This window comes from Stylophora pistillata, chromosome 8, assembly GCF_964205215.1.
Source record: "Stylophora pistillata chromosome 8, jaStyPist1.2, whole genome shotgun sequence".
NCBI lineage: Eukaryota > Metazoa > Cnidaria > Anthozoa > Scleractinia > Pocilloporidae > Stylophora > Stylophora pistillata.
Genome location: NC_142526.1, coordinates 16,909,159 through 16,927,563, shown reverse-complemented (window position 1 = coordinate 16,927,563; position 18,405 = coordinate 16,909,159). Strand labels below are relative to the sequence as shown.

Here is an 18,405-nt window from a genome sequence, read left to right as displayed (position 1 = left end):
ACCTAGCAAGGAGAAAGAACTGTCCACAAAACCTCAAATTTAAAGGATAAAATGATATTAAATTCAAAACAAAAATTTGTTTTAAGATCTGTGTTAGGATAGCTATGCTTTGATTTCAATGAAGCCTTAGACTTATGACTTTTACTAATTACAAAGGCAGCAGGTATCACCTGTTAAGGAGATGACAACAAATTACTGAATCTTGACATATACTCTTAGCTTGCTTTACAGTTTGATTAAAGAGCATATTACAGCCATTTACCTTGGTACAAAATAACTTATGACTTTTTCTTGGATGTGATACACTTTCTCCCATACATAAAATCAGCTGAAATTTCACTTCCATCAAAATAAAATCACTGAACTTGTTCAAATACTGTTTTGATGTTAGAATATCAAACAAACACTGATTTGTCACAAACTTAACACTGATTTGTCAATAAGGCACAAAACATTGGTTCCTACTGAGAGAAAGTCAGCTTGAAGTGGTTTTGTATGAAAGAAAAATTTCTTAGAACTTTAGGAGTGAAAAACAAAAACAAAAACAGCAAAGGTAGTGTAGTCACTTTGGATACAAATATGGAAACTGAGGATCAGACTGAGAAAAATAAGGAAGACAATAAGGAAGATCAACAGGTATTTTCAACTGTCAATGACAGAATGAAAACAGCTCTTGACTAACACAAGTCCTGTAGATCAGGAAATCAAAAGTTCCATGGTCCAGAATTTTCACTGTGACAGTGCTGTGAGCCTTTCATCATACCAGTACAACATAAGCACAATAACTGAGATCAATTGAAACTGAAAAGGGAATATTTTAAGAGAACAATATTTACCTAAAAATACACCTGTGACATTTCCTTATCACCTCCAGTGTATAACAAACTTGTGTTTAAGACTTTTGTATTACCACAAACAGGTTTTACATGTAAGAGCAGTAAAACTAATCCACAGTGGAGTAATAAGTGACATCTTAAAACTACTTCAAAAATTCATACGATGATTATCAAATATGATAAAGGTGCATAGAGGGGGTTAGAGCTTTTAGAGAAACTGTGTTGCTGCTTCAGTGGGGGGTATTTACAACTGAGTTGATAATGTAAATTTGCCTTCAGGGAGATTTTCCAAAGCTGATGTTCCAATTGTTTGCCTTTGTCAGGGCTCTGAAAAAACTTACTCAGCTTTAGAACTGTATGGTGGCCACTTCACATTTGTCAACCCAGTTGATAAAACCAAATTATCTCATGATGATGCATTTGTGTACATACACTAATATTGTAATGGTCGATTATACCTTCATCACAGTGGCACTGAGAGTGGAACTTTTCTCCTAACTGCAAGAGGCAGACATACGTCATAAAACCTCTAAATACGTCCAATGCAATCACACAATTACTGATTAAATAACAACTGAATTAAAATGGAATCAGTATTTAAGATCATTTATCTGTCAGTAAATAATACTTTCTACTCATTCCCAATGAATTTCAAAATTTTTTGTTATTTCTCAAACACGAGACCTTTTCAAGATGTTCGTAACTAACTAAAAGCAACAATCCCGCAAAGAAATTTAACATAGTGCCCTCGGCTACCTTTCATTACAGAAAACTAAGAGAATACAAGGACCCTGATTGATCAAAAACCTATAGTTAATTACAAAAAACTAAGAGAATAAAACGACCCTGATTGATCAAAAACCTATAGTTAATTGCAAAAAAACTAAGAGAATACAAGGATCCTGATTGATCAAAAACCTATAGTTAATTACAAAAAAACTAAGAGAATACAAGGACCCTGATTGATCAAAAACCTATAGTTAATTACAAAAAAACTAAGAGAATACAAGGACCCTGATTGATCAAAAACCTATAATAGTTAATTGCAAAAAAGCTAAGAGAATACAAGGACCCTGATTGATTAAAAACCTATAATAGTTAATTGCAAAAAAACTAAGAGAATACAAGGACCCTAATTGATCAAACACCTATAGTTAATTGCAAAAAAACTAAGAGAATACAAGGACCCTGATTGATCAAAAACCTATAGTTAATTGCACCGGTATACCTTCAATAGTTATTTTATAAATTAAAGCAATAGACGACATTTTCTATCCACTTACCAGCTGGATGATGGGATAACATAGGAAAAGTTTGTAAGTCAGGAGCCATAACCAAGCGACTTATAAAATTTTCAGTCTATCGCTTAATTAACTCTTTTATTCCACTATTACGTCAATTTACCATATTAGGGCAACAGAACATGCAAAGTATTATAATTCACTGTAAACCAGGGGAAAATAACAACAGAAACAATTTGTGCGATCTTTGACTTCTTTGCCATTTTTTAGACATGATATTTTTCAATTTATTAAAATGAAACTAAGTTTCATTTTAAATTACTGTCTCCAATTTAGAAAGGTAAAAGGTAAAGTCTGTTTACGAGCCTAATGGCCCATTAGGCCAGTGCTTAACTCCGGTTTCTGTGGCATGAAGCGACTAGGAGTATTTCTACTCCCCCCTGGATGGGATGCCAGTCCATCACAGGGTTACCCCCAGCATTAAATTGCTGGTACCCATTTATACACCTGGGTGAAGAGAGGCACCGTGGGAGTAACGTGTCTAGCCTAAGAACACAACACAATGTCCTGGCCAGGGCTCGAACCCGGATCACACAATCCGGAGTCGAGCGCACTAACCATGAGGCCACCACACCCCCACCCAATTTAGAAAGATGCCTCCGTAATTAGTGAAGGTGAACAGAATAAGATTCCATTTTAAAAGAAGTAGAATAATAACATGTACAATCCAGATAAGTCAAGAATTATAAGCATCAGCATCCCCAAAAGCTAACAACAAATCTCTCATTTTAGTATTTGAAAATTGATCAAAACACACCATGTAAAACAAAATCCATGTAAATAAAGCATGATCTATTATGGAATTTACTCTTACCCTTTCTCATTATCAAAGCATGATCTAATATGGAATTTTCTCTTGTCCCTTCTCATTTATCCCACCACTTCCTGGGGTGAGGTCAGCTTAACATTAATTTGTGGTCATCCTTTACTTCTTTTCTCTCTCTCTCTCTCCCTCAGATCTCATTTATCTTTTACTGAAGGCAATTCAGGCCTATGAAACTTAGCTACACAAATGAAGTACTATTTGCACACATACCAATATGCAAACTGTCCATAAACTTGGACAGATCTTGAAAAATTAATAACAACAATCATCATCGATAATAAATTCTCATTCAATTAACAATTATAAATGCAGTTTTTGATTGCCACTTTTTCAGTCACTTACAATATCATGTTTTCCTGCAAATTCAAGCACAACTGTTGTATTCAGAAATTCTTGTCATTCTGTGTAGTGCTTAGAACTTTGGTATAAAAAAGGCAACAGTTTTAACTCTCTTCTTTTTCTTCTCATCTTTCTTTCTAGGAAATGGCTTCTTATAATACTTTTGATCCAGCTTACAATGGAATTTACAAGGTTCTGTTCTGTATAGCAACCATCTAAACACATTGACTGAGTTAAATTAACAATGTGTTAAAAAGATTCACAGCAAGGACTTCTGTGCAATTCAATTGACTAACAAAACTCCAGTAGATTAGAAAAAAATTGTTCTAAAAACTGCCATTAAACAATATCCTGGGGCACATGACTATTATTATACAGGAAAAACAATTATCAGATAAACACACTAAACACTAATAAAATTTTTAACCTTTTTCTGATGAATGAGAAACCTTTTAATCTTTAAAACTTTGATCAGGAATGTCTACACTTTGTGCAAAATTTATTGTTTCACTTGACTGTTAAACTTTCGTTTTTGTTATACAGAATTAAATATGTCAAAAGTATACTTGTGAAAGCCTCACAAAAATTACTTTTAGAAAGTGAAAAGATTATCAGTACCAAAACAAAACCATGTTATTACATATGGTTCTTTTATCTTTTGACAGTCTATTCCCTGCTGTACACTTCTGACGCCTCATGACTTTCATTGATTTTGTACTTCATGTCATTTACCAAACATTTCTTTTACCAGTAATCTTTGAATTCCTCAGTTTCTAGAATCTCCTAATTACTAGTAGAAAACTCATATCCCTTCCTCTTTCATGTGCAGTAAATAAACCATGATTCTATGAACCTGATTACGGTTCAAACCAATTTCCCATTCCATAGGACATTCCAAAAGTCAACCATGCACTGTCAATTTCCCATTTCCGAATTACCTTTGGCCTCGTTTTCAAAACAAGTCCTGGTGCTCATCCTTTCATATGATAATAAGTTTTCATTTACATGCAAATTAAACTCATTTTCACAAGAATGGTTGAGCACCAGGCCTCGTTTTGAAAAAGAGGCCAAGGGTAATTCGGAAATAGGCTATTTAGCCACCATTTTTGAAAACTTTTTTCTGATTAATCAATATCTTAATTCAGCTAATTAATGACTTTAAATATTCGATACATAATTCCTTGTTAAAATGTAACATAACATCTATTTAAAATTGTACCAAAATCTCACAAGTCAGAAAATCAAAGGGTAATTTCAAGTTTCATCTAGATAATTATAATGGCTTAACTATCTGAGAAATGACTGCACATATTACCTTAAAAATTACATGTATGTAGTGATAAATTAAGTCTTCATGTAATGCAAGGCTCTAAAAGAAAAATCTACAGCAACCTATAGTTTCAATAGCTCCACCAAGTCATGTAGTTCATGGGTTTACTAGCAAAAATAATAGTAACAGCAAAATACACAAGTTGTCACAGGACCTGAGGACCCAACAATCTAAAAATCTCTTTGTATATGCTAGAATTCGATATTTTAAGAGCAAAGATTTTCACCTCAGTTTGAGTGGTAACAAACCACATATATAAGTCAATGAATTATTTTCAATGCAGAATTTTGATAATGATGAAGACATGAGCAGTGAGAGAGGTTGCTACTTCAAAGATGGCAAAAGGAGGATTGGTAAGTCATCTTCCAAATAAAAAAAAAATTAAAAAAAAAACACTCTTCAAAAAAAAAACTTAATGAAAAAAAAAAATTTCAGCTCCTAATATTTATGTGTACCTACAACAGTTGACTTGATTTATCTAACTGTCCGACACAAGTTGAAAATAAAATCCTTTAGCGATTTTATTGAGACAGGAGCCAAGGATTTTATCTGAGAATTCTGAGTCAGAGCTTTCGTTGATATATAAACAACGTCGTGACTTTTGTACAAGAACTTAGCAACCATTTTACTTTTGACATAAAATTTTGCTCATCTCCCTTCAAAATAATTTTGACTGACAGCCCAAAATGAATGTATCTTTCAAGTTCCAAATTCTCTTCATTTCATCTCTCTTATCTAACTTTAATTAGCAATACATCCAACAAATACTTTCCTTTCCAAAGCTTTCATTTAAAAGAGGATTATATAATTTTCGTACTAAAGTAAGCAATATAGTTACTAATCCACCTTATTAATTTTGTTTGATTCTAAGATGCTTACAAGTTACCACTTTTTTTAGACTTTGTGCTCGTCTATGAAGAAGAAGAAAAGGCTCCTCCACCCAAACATCTTGAGCAAAGACAGAAGTTCCTGGAAAATTTAGCCAAGTCTCAACTTGAATTTGAAGAGGTACGACTTTGCTTAGATTCGTTTTTAGTGTAAGCGGTCTGAGCCAATGAGGGTAGGATAAAAATAGAGAAAAACATTTCAAAAGCTGTTAAATACGTTTAAATAAATCCCTCACCTATGTAATATTGGTATTTTGAGCGTTAACGAGAATATCTGTGTGTACCAGCGTTACCACTGCTTGCAGGATGTTTGCCTAGTTTCCATAGGACAAAATGTTCAGCTTACACCACAGCTTATCACCGTTTCTTTAATTTTTCTCAGGCAGTCTTCCTCTGCCATCGTTAGTTTAAAAGATGGCGGATAGACTGTATGGTACTTTTACTGACTAGACTAAGCGTCGAGAAAGCAAAATGATTGGGCAAGAGTTCCATATAATCCCTTACATTAATTATGCATAGAGTGTTTCAAAGAAACCTTTATATTTAGTCTTTATGTATGGGGTTATATGGAACTCTTTCCAATGATTGTCCTGAGGAAAATAAAGGAGAGCTTTCCATGGTTAAAATTTAATATATGGATGTTGAAAGATTCCATGTTTAACCTGTAGGAGGTGACTCAAGACAAGAAAGTCAAGTTACACTTTATCAAGTGCCATGCCCCTTGGGAAGTGCTACTGTTCTATGCGGAGGAATTGAACTTCAGAGCACCGCTCGAGGTTAGAATCCACCTATCCTAATTTCTGTTTTAATTTCCTTTTAAGTGAGGTAAAAAGGATAAGCATTAGAAAATTTGAATTTTTTTAACCCTTAATTGTATAATAAGCAAGTTATCGTTAATAAATATTAACTTAAACAGATTCTAAACTTTTACTTTGTCTCATAGCTCCGCACATCGAAGAAGATAAACTGGTCAGAAAGAATCTTGGAAAAGTTTCACATACCGAATATCTTCAAGGATGAAGTACCCGGCACACCCAATGATTACTTCACGTGCACATTCCAAGCCAACAAGCTCAATAAGTAAGTTAGTCACCTGGACAATCACAATTTATTGCGTTCACAGGAATTTATTTTTATGAGTAATTTAACTCTCTACACTCAAACATCAGTATGCATATTTTCCATACTTTTCTCCATACATTTGCTCTGACATAAAGAAGGAGAAACAATCAAGAGCTTCTTTAGTTGGTAATCATTTCATTTTTTTTCTGATGACACCGATGTTTGACTCAGAGGTGATAATGTAAGGAGAAATTGGATGGCAATTCCTCTTGGAGGTTTAAGGGAGGACTTACATTGTAAACTATCCCAAATGAAGAAATAATTCTTGAAAATGAGCTGTATTTTAGCCAAATGCAGAAAAAAGAGCCTGAAAAAATTCAACCTGTGTCTCTCAGATACAAATATTGTGTTTACACATTATCTTGGCCATATCGTCATGTGTATGTGTGTCCATGTTCGAGGACAAACCCAGTCAATGCATTAATAATTTTTTTTTTTTTCACTCATTCTGCTAGGTTTATTGGCCATGAAGATCAAGATAACTACTTTACAGAAACAGAAAGAACAAGAGTGGTAAGTATCTAAAACTTTTCAGTTCTCCTCATTAACTCCAAGAGATGCAGTGCCTACATGTGTATCTATAGCCTCTGCTATATCTCATGTAGTTCTCACACAAATTGTGGCAAATTTTTTTCCCAGCTACTCTCTTTAAGGATATGGTAGACCTTCAACAGCGAGGATTGAAATTATACAGAAGTTTTATTTGTGCACCAAATAATTCACTCAAAGAAACATTGTCCATGGGAATTGTCATGCCCAATTCAGTTTACGATAAGAATAAATAAGCCAAAACAAATTTTTTTTTTTTTGAAATAATGCATTTCATAATCAGAATTCCATTGATAATAATTTAGCGTGATTATGCTTTAAATAGCCTGCCTAATTTTTTTTTTGTGCAAAGACAACTGTGAAGATCTACCATATCCTTAAACAGTCAAGAAGCAAAAAGGTTTAAACTTTTTACATCTTAACAACAGTGTATATATTCTCCATACTGTTTTCTACATATTCCCTACAGTGCTGACAAGGAGAATTTGTTTCACAAAGCAACAAATCAAGAGCTCCTAATTACCTTAGTTGATGTTCAATTCCTTTATTCTTGTGACCGTAATGTTTGATCCAGGGGTGAATGTATACTTTTTGACTCTAACTGGTGTTTGGCAGTATAGGATATTGCAAGGATAGACTTTATATCTCATAGTAAAATACTCCACCACTCTTTCAAGGTGTATGAAATTATGGAGACAGCTCCATTTGGAAAGAGACAAAAAGGAGAAATTGGTAAGCAGATTGTAGTGGAATCTTTATGTGATCCTAAAAAAGCATGAGACTGAACAGGATTATGCACTTTCTTGTGAAGTCTTGAAAAGAACACCACTTGCGCTCTCAAACATCCTTTGAAATAATACATTTTTTTCCACAATGCACAAAATTTAGGACATTATTGATTGAAACAGGATCAAGATTAAGAAAATTATTCTAAAACTCCAACAACTGATTTACCTCAAAATTCTCTTAAATTTGTTTTAAGAAAAGTAGTATGGTGAGTAAAGGGAACAGTAATGTTGACCTTGAATTATGTTTTCACAACAGGCATTAATCGGCTTGTTGAAGAAGGAGTTTTCAAGGCTGGGTATCCTCTTCATGTGGTAAGTTTATTTGTGATTTAGACAATTCACCTTTTCTCATTACCAACAGTTAGGTAAGGTATGTTTCCGTCCAGAGAACTATGAATATATGTACACTGTTTGTGATATTCTGAGAATTTGCAATATGATTTTCATTTCTTACGCAAAGTATGCTAATAACCAGCCAAATAAAAAAATCCTAAAAAGGTCAGTTAATGACATTTTTTTGTAATTAGTACCACTCAACTGCATAAGTTACAAGTTAAAGCAGTCAAGGTAATACCCTGTAGTGTCCAGTTAAACTCTGTGAACCACTTGGTGACCAACTTCTTGCAAATTTCTCCTCATTAGGGACCTGCGGAGCTGCCAAAGGAATGGAAAGAAGGACCAGATGGACCTGAAGAACTCAAACTTAACAAAAGGCAGATCCTGAAAGAGTACTGGGCACGATGGGGAAAATGGTTGAAATACCAGCCACTTGATCACATCAGGTTTGTAATATTACAGATTCTGTTTGTTTGATGTGTGTCTCTGGGATGGGGAGGGTGGGGTTGCTCAAGAGAATTTTGAGTCAAATGCTCTGCTTTGAGATTCAAAATATTTAATGTTGGTACACAAAAGGTTTCCAGAAATTTGATTAGTAGTCATTGCACCAAGAGACGAATCTAACCCCAGCTAGCTGAACATCATTAACACAAACCAAATAGAATCGTCCTTTGGAAGGAGCTCAATTAAGGAGTTGTGTGATCATTGTGCAACTGCCATGACACTTGGTCCATTAGTGGAGTTGTGATAATTTTTTTTCTTATACACTATTTAGTATACTTGTCTCAGATATCAATTTATTTTAATAATTTATATTTTAGGGACTACTTTGGAGAGAAGATTGGTATCTATTTTGCTTGGCTAGGTAGGAATGTTTCAAATTTTATAAAATCTCCACCACAAGTCTTAGAGCTTTGAAACCTTCTCTTCTATTATGATCCAACCTTAATCAACATTTTTAATTCTTGGCAAATGGTGATGTTTAGGTCAGTACACAGCATGGCTTCTCATGCCATCATTTGTTGGATTGCTGGTGTTTCTGTATGGTGTCATAACTATGAATGGACCTGACAACAAACCTGCGTGAGTATCATTCAACCATTAACCTTATACTCCCGAGAGCAGTGTATTAATTCTCCTTACTGTCTCTCTTATGATTCTTATGATATTAGTCTGGAGAATTTGGTATTAGATCAACTGATAAGTTTTTTTTTTGTTTTTAGCCTTGATGTGTGTGAAAGTCCTCCAGGAACCTACATGATGTGCCCATTGTGTGATGAGTCCCTTGGCTGTCATCCAGTTGATCTGCACTCAAGTTGTATGCTGGGCAAGGTATGAGAACTTTCTGTTCATTAGAACTTGCTGCTAATTATTCAATTGGTTCCAGCCTCCTGGCTCTGACATTCCCTTTGACTCTGCTAAGTCATCCATCTGAAGGTCCTCTCCACTAAGAGCATGCTCTCAATGATAATCTGCTACTTGTCATATTTTATTTGATATTGTGACCAATATCTAGTGGTGTTAAGGCAATAAAATCAATATCTAACCAACTTTTTTCTTTTTCTCTTCCTGTCCACAGGTTTCATACTTGTTTGACAATGCAGCCACAGTTTTCTTTGCTGTATTTGTCTCCTTTTGGGGTAATTATCATCTAAAAGAGACCCCCCCCCCCCCTAAGAAGTTACTTCAATCTGTTAAATAGACTTAAGACGTTAAAAAGTACACATAGCCATCTGGTTACTACATACTACCTACATGTCTCTAAATGAACTTTCTTGTCCATCAAGTCTGACTCCACCTGCAGCACTGAACTTGGACATTGAATCTCATGGTTGTGGTTGTTTTGTTTTGTAGCGGTGTTTTTCTTGGAGTTTTGGAAGAGAAAAGAAATAACTCTGGCATACCACTGGGATGTTCTGGAGTATGAGGAAGAAGAGGTAATGTAAACAAGTGTTCTTATTATGGGAAATACAATAGATGTGTGTAAAATGTGGCTATCAGACAATTGATGTGCGTAAAATGTGGCTATCAGACAATTGATGTGCATAAAATGTGGCTATCAGACAATTGATGTGTGTAAAATGTGGCTATCAGACAATTGATGTGTGTAAAATGTGGCTATCAGACAATTGATGTGTGTAAAATGTGGCTATCAGACAATTGATGTGTGTAAAATGTGGCTATCAGACAACTGATGTGTGTAAAATGTGGCTATCAGACATTGGTTGTAAAGGAGGTCACCCTCTTTTCTCGGTTATACAGTAAATGAATAAAGGGGTAAGTTTCTAAAGAAACTGTTAGTGGTGCTTCTTCAGCGGGGAGTATTACAAGATAATTTGTTGTTATCAACTAAGCTGATTATGTAAACTGACTGCTGTTAAGAGTTGTTAGAGCTGACGTTTCGAGCATCAGCCTTTCGTCAGAACGAAGGGCTCTAAATCGAGTTTGGTCCAGTCTCCTGAGCACATTTCCAAGAGTTAATTTGCCCTGACATTGTTTCTTTATGTCGTTCAGGAACGTCCACGGCCAACATTTGCAGCTTTAGCACCAACAGTTGAACGAAACCCAGTAACAGGAATACTTGAACCGCACTTCCCTGATGAGAAGAGACAACCTCGGGTCTTCTCGGGAATAGCTATTGTTATTACTATGGTAAGACGATAATGATACCACTGAATAATGTCTAAACGACTAACATAGTTTACCCTTAATTCCGTATCGCCCGTTTTCTCGTTTAGACAGGCCCATTCACCGAGGGTAAAATCCGAAGTTGATAGAAAAATGTTTAACTGGTGGGATACCCGAGAATAGTGACACCACTCAATCGCTGTGATTGTGATTAGCTGTGATTTTTTTTTGAGAGCATTACGTATGCACAGCCCTAAAATGCGGACAATCCCTCTTCTCCCGTGCACCCCCTACCACACCATCTCTTCGCTAATTTTCGCATGTTCCTGTTTTCTGTTTGGTTCAGTTTTGTTTGTCTTATTTTCGCACGCGGTTGTCTGTTTGGTTGTTTGTGTTTTCGCTCACTCTCATTCGAAGTTTATGTACTGAACTCGAGAAACGGTAGTGCTTGGCTAAATATAACACGAATATAATCAAACCTATCCTCGATATTATTAGTTAACAATACTAACCTGTTCTTTTGTTTGTTTCGTTTTTTTCTTCTTTCTTTTGTTTTGTTTTGTTTTTTGTTTCTGTTCTCTTGTTTTTCAGGTTTCTCTTGTGTTGGTGTTCATGGTGGGAGTGATTGTCTACAAGCTGTTGGTTTACCGACCACTGGCATCCAATCCATCGACCCGAGCTCGAGCTCAACAAATCGCCAACATCACTGGCGCATTTGTCAACTTGACAATCATCATGATCCTCAGCAGGGTGGGTACAGTCTATCACACACGACTAGTCACTCTGTATTCATGTCGTAAGAAAAGGTCTCCTTAACGGTGGATGGTCTATCGGTGGAAAAGTCTCATTTTGGAAGATTGTCCGAGAAAATTGAAGAGCTGTCCGAGGAGCGCAGTGTTACATTCTATGGCATGGCATCGAAATTCAATACTATAGTCTTAAGCAATCCTTTACGCAACTTTTTTTTTTTTTTTTTTTGCCCAACCAGAAAATATCAGCAAAGTGTGTCTTCTGTGCAAAGATAATTTCTAGTAACTAGGAAAAAGAGTGAAGTTGTTTCATATTGTAGGTGAACTGAAGAATTCTGCATTCTTTTGTAGGTTTACGAAAGAGTCGCCTTAGCATTGACTCATTGGGGTAAGTCGTGTCAAATTAATAGCAGAAGAAAAGGAGATGAGTATTTGATTTGGTAAGCCGAGGGCTCTCCTCTTTGGTAGAGGTTACAGTGATACCGTGGTACTGACTGACCAACCCTTTTCCCCTCGTGAGAAGCACGTGACCAGCCCATGTGAAGAACTTGTCACATAAAATTTGTTTTTTCTTTATGCCTGTAGAAATGCACCGAACACAGACAGAGTATGAGGACAGTTTGACTTTCAAGGTGTTCGTGTTTCAGTTTGTGAACTTCTACTCGTCCATCTTCTACATTGCATTCTTCAAGGGAAAGTAAGAAGGAAATTTTAGTTGCATGTTTCAAATTTTGTTTTTTGCCCAACACTGCATTCTACATTCAAGCTCTAAATCGCGTGTGATCGTCTGGTTGATCACGTGTAGACGTCAGTTAAACCCACACTGTTAAGCCCTCAACACTGAAACATGTGAAAAACTTACCGAAACAATGTATCTTCGGCGTAGAAGAGAACATATTTATGGGCATCAGAGGAGGAATTATTCCAAAGAAAGAAATGTTTATTTTGCAAGTAAATGCCTGAACGCGGGACCAAAAAAAGGTGGACCCTTCTTCCTCCCCCCGATGCGGATGCGAAATTCAGAATTCCTAAAGAACAGTCGAGCAATTTAGGTCATATGCAAAAGTCACATGCGACCAAAGTCCTGTATCCTGCGAGGAAATGGAATGTGAAACGCGTTCTGTGTGCAATGTTGTCGTGGAGCTGAGTTTCTGCCTTGTTCGTTTGTTTGTTTGGTTACCGTTTTATCTTTTCTTTTTTTTTTTCCGCTGGAGGGGAGGTTTGTTAAAGATGTAAACTTTATTAGATGCTAGTGAAAAAGACTGTTGACTGATGAATTGTGCATTGTGTTTTGTAGGCTGGTTGGTTACCCCGGACATTACCGCAGATTGTTTGGCCTCAGGCAAGAAGAGGTAAGCTAAACTTTGAAAGTCATCACCATGTAGAGTAATGGTGTGACGCTAACATTGTGAGAAGTAAAGTTTGCTTTTGCACGGAAAATAAGGTCCGTCCCTGTAACTCTCACCAAGATATGATTTTTTGTTTACCAGTGTGCACCTAGCGGCTGTCTTATGGAGCTGGCTCAGCAACTTGTGATTATCATGGTCGGCAAACAAACCATTAACAACGTGCAGGAGATTGTTATTCCGTAAGTATAACGCTCAGACGGAGATTAGTAGAGAATGATTTTAGAGCAAATGTCGCTAGCAATCTTGGATTGTTTCGGTTTAAGGTTACAACGTTTTTCGATTGAGCGTCGTTAAACCAAACCAAATTTATCACAACAGCTAATCAAAAGAAAAGAAAATAACCAAGGGAACGCAAGAGAACTTAAAAAAAAACCCAGGAAACTGCTCAAAGCGCGGGAAAGCGCGGCCGACCAAGTGGTGATCGAGTGTAGTTTTACATTTTATTGGTTGACAGAGTGACGCTAGTTTTTTTGGATAATCGCAGAGTGAAGTGAAGCAAAACCAAAAAAATCCCGGTTTACTTCTGACACTTAATTGAAAATTGATCTTATATGGCATAGTTTATCAAACAATTAGAGGCAAAGCTTAAACCAATCGTTAGTTGCTCGTAAACCGTTACGTTTTACCGCGTTTAATGCTGGTTGCGAATTTTGAGTTTTCACAGTTCTAATGTAAAATTTGCCTATATTCTGATTGGCTATTTTAGTTTCTTTGGTTTGGTCTTGCAGCTCACAGTAGAGAAGTGTATTTTTTCTTAAAAGACACGTAAACTATGGCTAGTGGTAACCAGAAACCTGAAGTTGTTAGATGATGGGTTAGCATTTGGGGCAAAGACGTAGATATTTCAAATGAAAAGTGTTGGCGGGTTGATCGAAATTAAGGACCTCTCAGTGAAGTGCTTGACGATTTGTTTGTAGAATGCTAAAGCAATGGCTTAAGAGAAAGAAGCGAGGTACCTCCAAAGAAGAAAGCAAACCTCGATGGGAGGCCGACTATGAACTGGTGGAAAATGAAGGACTCTTCCAAGAATACTTGGAGATGAGTAAGTGTCCACGAAAAAAAGTGCTAATATGTAAATAGTGAACGAATACTTCCCATGTTGGCCTGCGTTGTTAAGAATAAATCACAAATGACGTCAAAATGTGGTAAGAACAAAGAAGTGACAGATGGGACACAGTCGTTACTGTTCTTACCACATTTCGACGTCTATTGTTATCTACTACAGAACAAACCCACGGCAACATGGAGTCTACTTGGTTTACCTGATGACTAAGCAAAGTGTTGTTTATGGTGACGTCATCCATGCATTTGTTCCCATTAGATCATAAGTGATGAGTACCAAAATGCGCGTAGGATTCAGCTTCTCATATGATTTGACACAGATAAACTGAGGTTAAACAAGTTAGATGAATATTAGATCTAAGACTGTCTCAATAGAGTTAAACAGCAGAATAAGAGATATTGATTCCGTTAAGATGCAAGTTTTACCCACTTCATACCTAATGGGAGTCACCAATAGTTCTTCTTTAATGTCGAACGAGATTAAATTTGACTTCCAGATTTTCAATTTATCTCACAAATTGTTATTTTGTTTTCCCAAAAAGTTCTCCAGTTCGGTTTCATTACCATCTTTGTGGCCGCGTTTCCTCTGGCTCCATTCTTCGCCCTTGCCAACAACATCTTTGAGATTCGAATTGACTCAGACAAGTTCGTTTGTGAGGTGAGAAGACCCATCGCCGACAGGGCTCAAGATATCGGCATCTGGTTTGACATTCTGGACAGTGTTGCTAAGATAGCTGTCATCAGCAACGTAAGTAGAACTAGCCAATCACAATGACGTAACTAGAGTAAACACCAATCACAGCGCGGCTTGCACATTAGTCGCTTACGCTCGTATATAAAAAAAAACGTTTAGAACTTATTTAAGTCTCTGAATACATTTTTTAGAGTTGTTTAATGTTCTGGAAGAGTTGTCAAAGCCAGCAAGCAGATAATTTTTTTTATTTATGTGAACCCAAGTGCGCGAAAGCGGAGAACGAAAAATGTCGCAGTAATCAGAGAGCGGAAAATATCAAGGAAGAGGGGGCGGGAAGGCTCGTGTCAACTTGCTTGTTGTTTTTTCTTGTTAATGTTGTAGTTGTAAGCTCATCGTCGAAATTAAGTATCTGGGTTAGCCAATAATACTTCAAAGGTTACAGAAAAAATCCTCGATATCTGTGTATATTATTATCTTTTGCAGGCTTTCCTCATCGCCTTCACCTCAACCTTCTTGCCGAAGATCCTCTACCGCTTTGCAATATCAGAAAACAATTCCTTAGAGGGATATCTTAACTTCTCCTTGGCTTGGTCTCCCCATAACACCACGGCTGTACCATGCAGGTATGCGTTACTCTTAGGTAAATTGCCGCGCACATTCCCAAGATGTAACTGATCTATCATGCGAGTTGTCGCATAGAAGTAAGATATTTACGATGACCTAATTAGCCTCTGACTTGTGAAATGTTTTTGGTCAAACTTAATGGCGTACTGGCAATATCATAGTTATGAATGGTATTGGAACCCAAATTTTATGGGATCTATCTTCAGAATTATTTAGAGTTCAAGGTAGCCAGAACTTTGTATTTCCTGTTATACCATAGAGCGTTCGAATGACAATTTCGCGGATCCACGCGACTGATTTATTCCACTCCTGTTTAACTTTTTCAGATACGCAGAGTTTAGAGATCGCGAGGGTCACTTCACCAGTTTTTACTGGCACCTTTTAGCTCTTCGGTTGGGATTTGTCATCATGTTTGAGGTAAGATTGTCTCTTTATAATCGTGATGCTTGCAACAAATTCAATCGATGTAGCCATTTCATCTGTTTGCTCCGAAGCAAATCGGGATATCCCATGACCTCTCGTTGGCACACAAAGTACTATTACCGTCATAACCTGCCGCTCTGTTGCTTAGCAACTTGATGAGCCAACTTCACAGCCTCGCCTAGACATGGTGACATATTTTCCAACTTCAACTTGCTTCTCCTCGTGTTCTTTCTTTGCAGCACTTTGTTTTCTTTGTTTCTCGTTTGATCGACTTATTGGTGCCGGATGTACCACAGTCGCTGGAGATCAAGATCAAGCGAGAAGCGTATCTTGCCAAACAGGCGTTGTCTGACCACCACAATCTGATGGGAGGAAAGAGTGATGGCGAGAGTGCCGACGATCTGGAGGAAGATTATATACCGTAACTGATGTTTGCCTTTGTTAATAGAAAGGAAATTGCAAGTCCTGAAAATGTACATTGCGTGATCGTGTCACACAATGCACAAAGTTGCGTGACTGGGCTATGTAGAGGGTCACGTGGAACCGCACGACGTCAGTTTTTCCTTATTTGGCTATAGTTAACTTTAATTTCGAAAATTATCCCGTTTTCCTCGTTATTTTTAGGTCTTGCAAACCATTTATAATTCAGTAGCTAGCTGAAATTGCAGATTTGAAATTGTAGTTGAGATGCGGAGTGCTCTATCTGTGTGGGTGTAAAAGTAACACTGGTGATGGTGTTGGTCATTGGTTTAAAGAATAAGAAAATAACTATTGATATATTATATATATCCTAAAAATCAACTATTGTCGTGCGTAGATTTAGTCGCTAATCAGCTGACTTCGTCGCTATTAATCAAATCAAAGTTATAAGGTTTTTAGTGCGTGCAGGAGAGAACGTATGCTCAAATTTTGATAGTTCTTTTCTTTCTGAAAATTACACATCACATCCATGAATTCCTTAAACTTACTAGCTCGTCGCCGTTTCTGTTTCGTTTGTTTTTCTTCTTCGTCATCTTCCCTGTTAAGTTGTCAGTGACGGTATGAAGGTTCCTTTGGTTTCCATTGTTCAGTTGCAAAAGAATTTTCTAAAGTTGAACACGGTCAGAGTCCTTACACTTTGATGTGGGAGACTGTTTATTCCATTCATTAAATCCATCATAGCTGTCAAGGTCACTTGGTGATAACAGAAAAAAATTTATTTATTAGCATTCAAAAAAAAACCTAAGTTATACGTCGTAGATTGATCGCAATTATTATCAAAATGTAAGTAACGAGGAATGTCCATGTGACGACGAATTGCTATTTGATTTTCAGATCTTTATATATTGTTTGTTTTTAATACTGTTATTGTATAAATCTCCTGCAAGGGGAATAAGTTCCATTTAATGACATAGAATGTCAAGATATTTTCCGCCATCTACCAATGAAAGAAATCTAGGAAAATCGGTGGATTGAGAGATAAAAATCGTATTCGGATGCAACCTGGTTTCCAGGGTCCTCTCTCTTCCTCCTTTAAGGACCCTGGGAACGAGGCTGATTTTGAAGATGAAAGGGAATAGATGACATTATTTCAGATGAGTAAGCGAAATTAAATCTGGTCTTGTTGGTGTTTTAGCGAGATGAAAACAGACCAAAACCCACTAGTCAATTGTTACAGGCGCCACAGAATCTTTAAAATTACATTTCTTACCCCCTTTGAGGCTCACTAATGTTTTCTGAGTTGAATGTAATTTATTCAGGTGATCTATTCTATTGGAATTTTAATTTACAGTTCGTTACGCTAGATGAGCTAGCAAGTGGTGACATGGAAATTCGATTTCGTTTTGTTTTCCAAGAAAAGTTATATTTGAAAATTATATATTATGTTATTAAGTTCTATGGGATATATGTTGGCAAGGCAACATTGTATAATTTTGGGATGGAGAGTGTAAATACCCGTTATTGGGGCTCCAAATTGTTTTCTTCACCTAGTTTAGTGTATAGGCGACTTGATCGCTGTGTTTAGTATCTTCCTGTCGTAAATATTGGTTTAGTTAGTTACAGCTTGGACGTTCAGGTTTGGTTCAATATCTTTGTAGTTATTAGTTTTGATAAAGTATGTGAGGCTGTGATATTTGTTCTCTCTGCTACAATAAATGATGCAATTAGAATTACCTTAAAAAATTAGGATGACAATGAGTGGAACTTGCTTTTGATTATGAAAACAAATTTCACTTCCTTTAACTTTACTGCACTAACTTAATTCAGGTATAGCGTCCTTCTGAAACCAAGATTAGAATCTTTGTCATATATTTAACGGATTTGGTTTTATAGGTTGAGTAGCAGGGATACCTTGAATCGTGTAGTGGTGTACCTAGTAACTGGATAGTAACAGCGGTTATTTATGTCGTTTGATAGTCTGTGGTATAACACTCAAGGGCGGTGCACTGCCTGCTGGCGGGTGGCCTGGGACTGTGTTAAAAACGTGCAAGAGTGGCTCAAATAAACTGGTTCGTTGGACAA

At 36.6% G+C, this 18,405-nt stretch overlaps 1 protein-coding gene and 1 long non-coding RNA gene across 20 annotated transcripts in view; one reads left to right on the top strand and one right to left on the bottom strand.

The window, feature by feature from the left end:
- Window positions 1-5,883, bottom strand: part of LOC111328241 (uncharacterized) — a 15,303-nt gene extending 9,420 nt beyond the window's left edge. For 2 of the 17 annotated variants that reach the window (XR_015990801.1, XR_015990809.1), the window contains exon 1: window positions 5,512-5,603. This is a non-coding gene — a long non-coding RNA (uncharacterized LOC111328241). Of the gene's footprint in view, window positions 1-2; window positions 185-836; window positions 1,259-1,294; window positions 1,366-5,511; window positions 5,632-5,755 lie in introns of those variants that run through there. The other 15 variants (XR_015990803.1, XR_015990796.1, XR_015990802.1 and 12 more) reach the window with 15 other exon arrangements.
- Window positions 1-18,405, top strand: part of LOC111328238 (anoctamin-7) — a 23,902-nt gene extending 5,497 nt beyond the window's left edge. Inside the window, exons 2-26 of one of the 3 annotated variants that reach the window (XM_022932634.2) lie at window positions 3,444-3,494; window positions 4,916-4,985; window positions 5,531-5,640; window positions 6,188-6,295; window positions 6,463-6,599; window positions 7,097-7,154; window positions 7,868-7,922; window positions 8,235-8,290; window positions 8,621-8,760; window positions 9,136-9,179; window positions 9,301-9,397; window positions 9,538-9,646; window positions 9,894-9,954; window positions 10,169-10,251; window positions 10,829-10,966; window positions 11,534-11,692; window positions 12,043-12,079; window positions 12,277-12,388; window positions 12,989-13,043; window positions 13,182-13,279; window positions 14,018-14,142; window positions 14,705-14,910; window positions 15,340-15,479; window positions 15,807-15,897; window positions 16,143-18,405. In XM_022932634.2, the coding sequence (XP_022788369.1) occupies window positions 3,444-3,494; window positions 4,916-4,985; window positions 5,531-5,640; window positions 6,188-6,295; window positions 6,463-6,599; window positions 7,097-7,154; window positions 7,868-7,922; window positions 8,235-8,290; window positions 8,621-8,760; window positions 9,136-9,179; window positions 9,301-9,397; window positions 9,538-9,646; window positions 9,894-9,954; window positions 10,169-10,251; window positions 10,829-10,966; window positions 11,534-11,692; window positions 12,043-12,079; window positions 12,277-12,388; window positions 12,989-13,043; window positions 13,182-13,279; window positions 14,018-14,142; window positions 14,705-14,910; window positions 15,340-15,479; window positions 15,807-15,897; window positions 16,143-16,328 (2,526 nt within the window). In that variant the 3' untranslated portion in view covers window positions 16,329-18,405. Of the gene's footprint in view, window positions 1-495; window positions 637-3,443; window positions 3,495-4,915; window positions 4,986-5,530; window positions 5,641-6,187; window positions 6,296-6,462; window positions 6,600-7,096; window positions 7,155-7,867; window positions 7,923-8,234; window positions 8,291-8,620; window positions 8,761-9,135; window positions 9,180-9,300; window positions 9,398-9,537; window positions 9,647-9,893; window positions 9,955-10,168; window positions 10,252-10,828; window positions 10,967-11,533; window positions 11,693-12,042; window positions 12,080-12,276; window positions 12,389-12,988; window positions 13,044-13,181; window positions 13,280-14,017; window positions 14,143-14,704; window positions 14,911-15,339; window positions 15,480-15,806; window positions 15,898-16,142 lie in introns of those variants that run through there. The other 2 variants (XM_088730766.1, XM_022932635.2) reach the window with 2 other exon arrangements.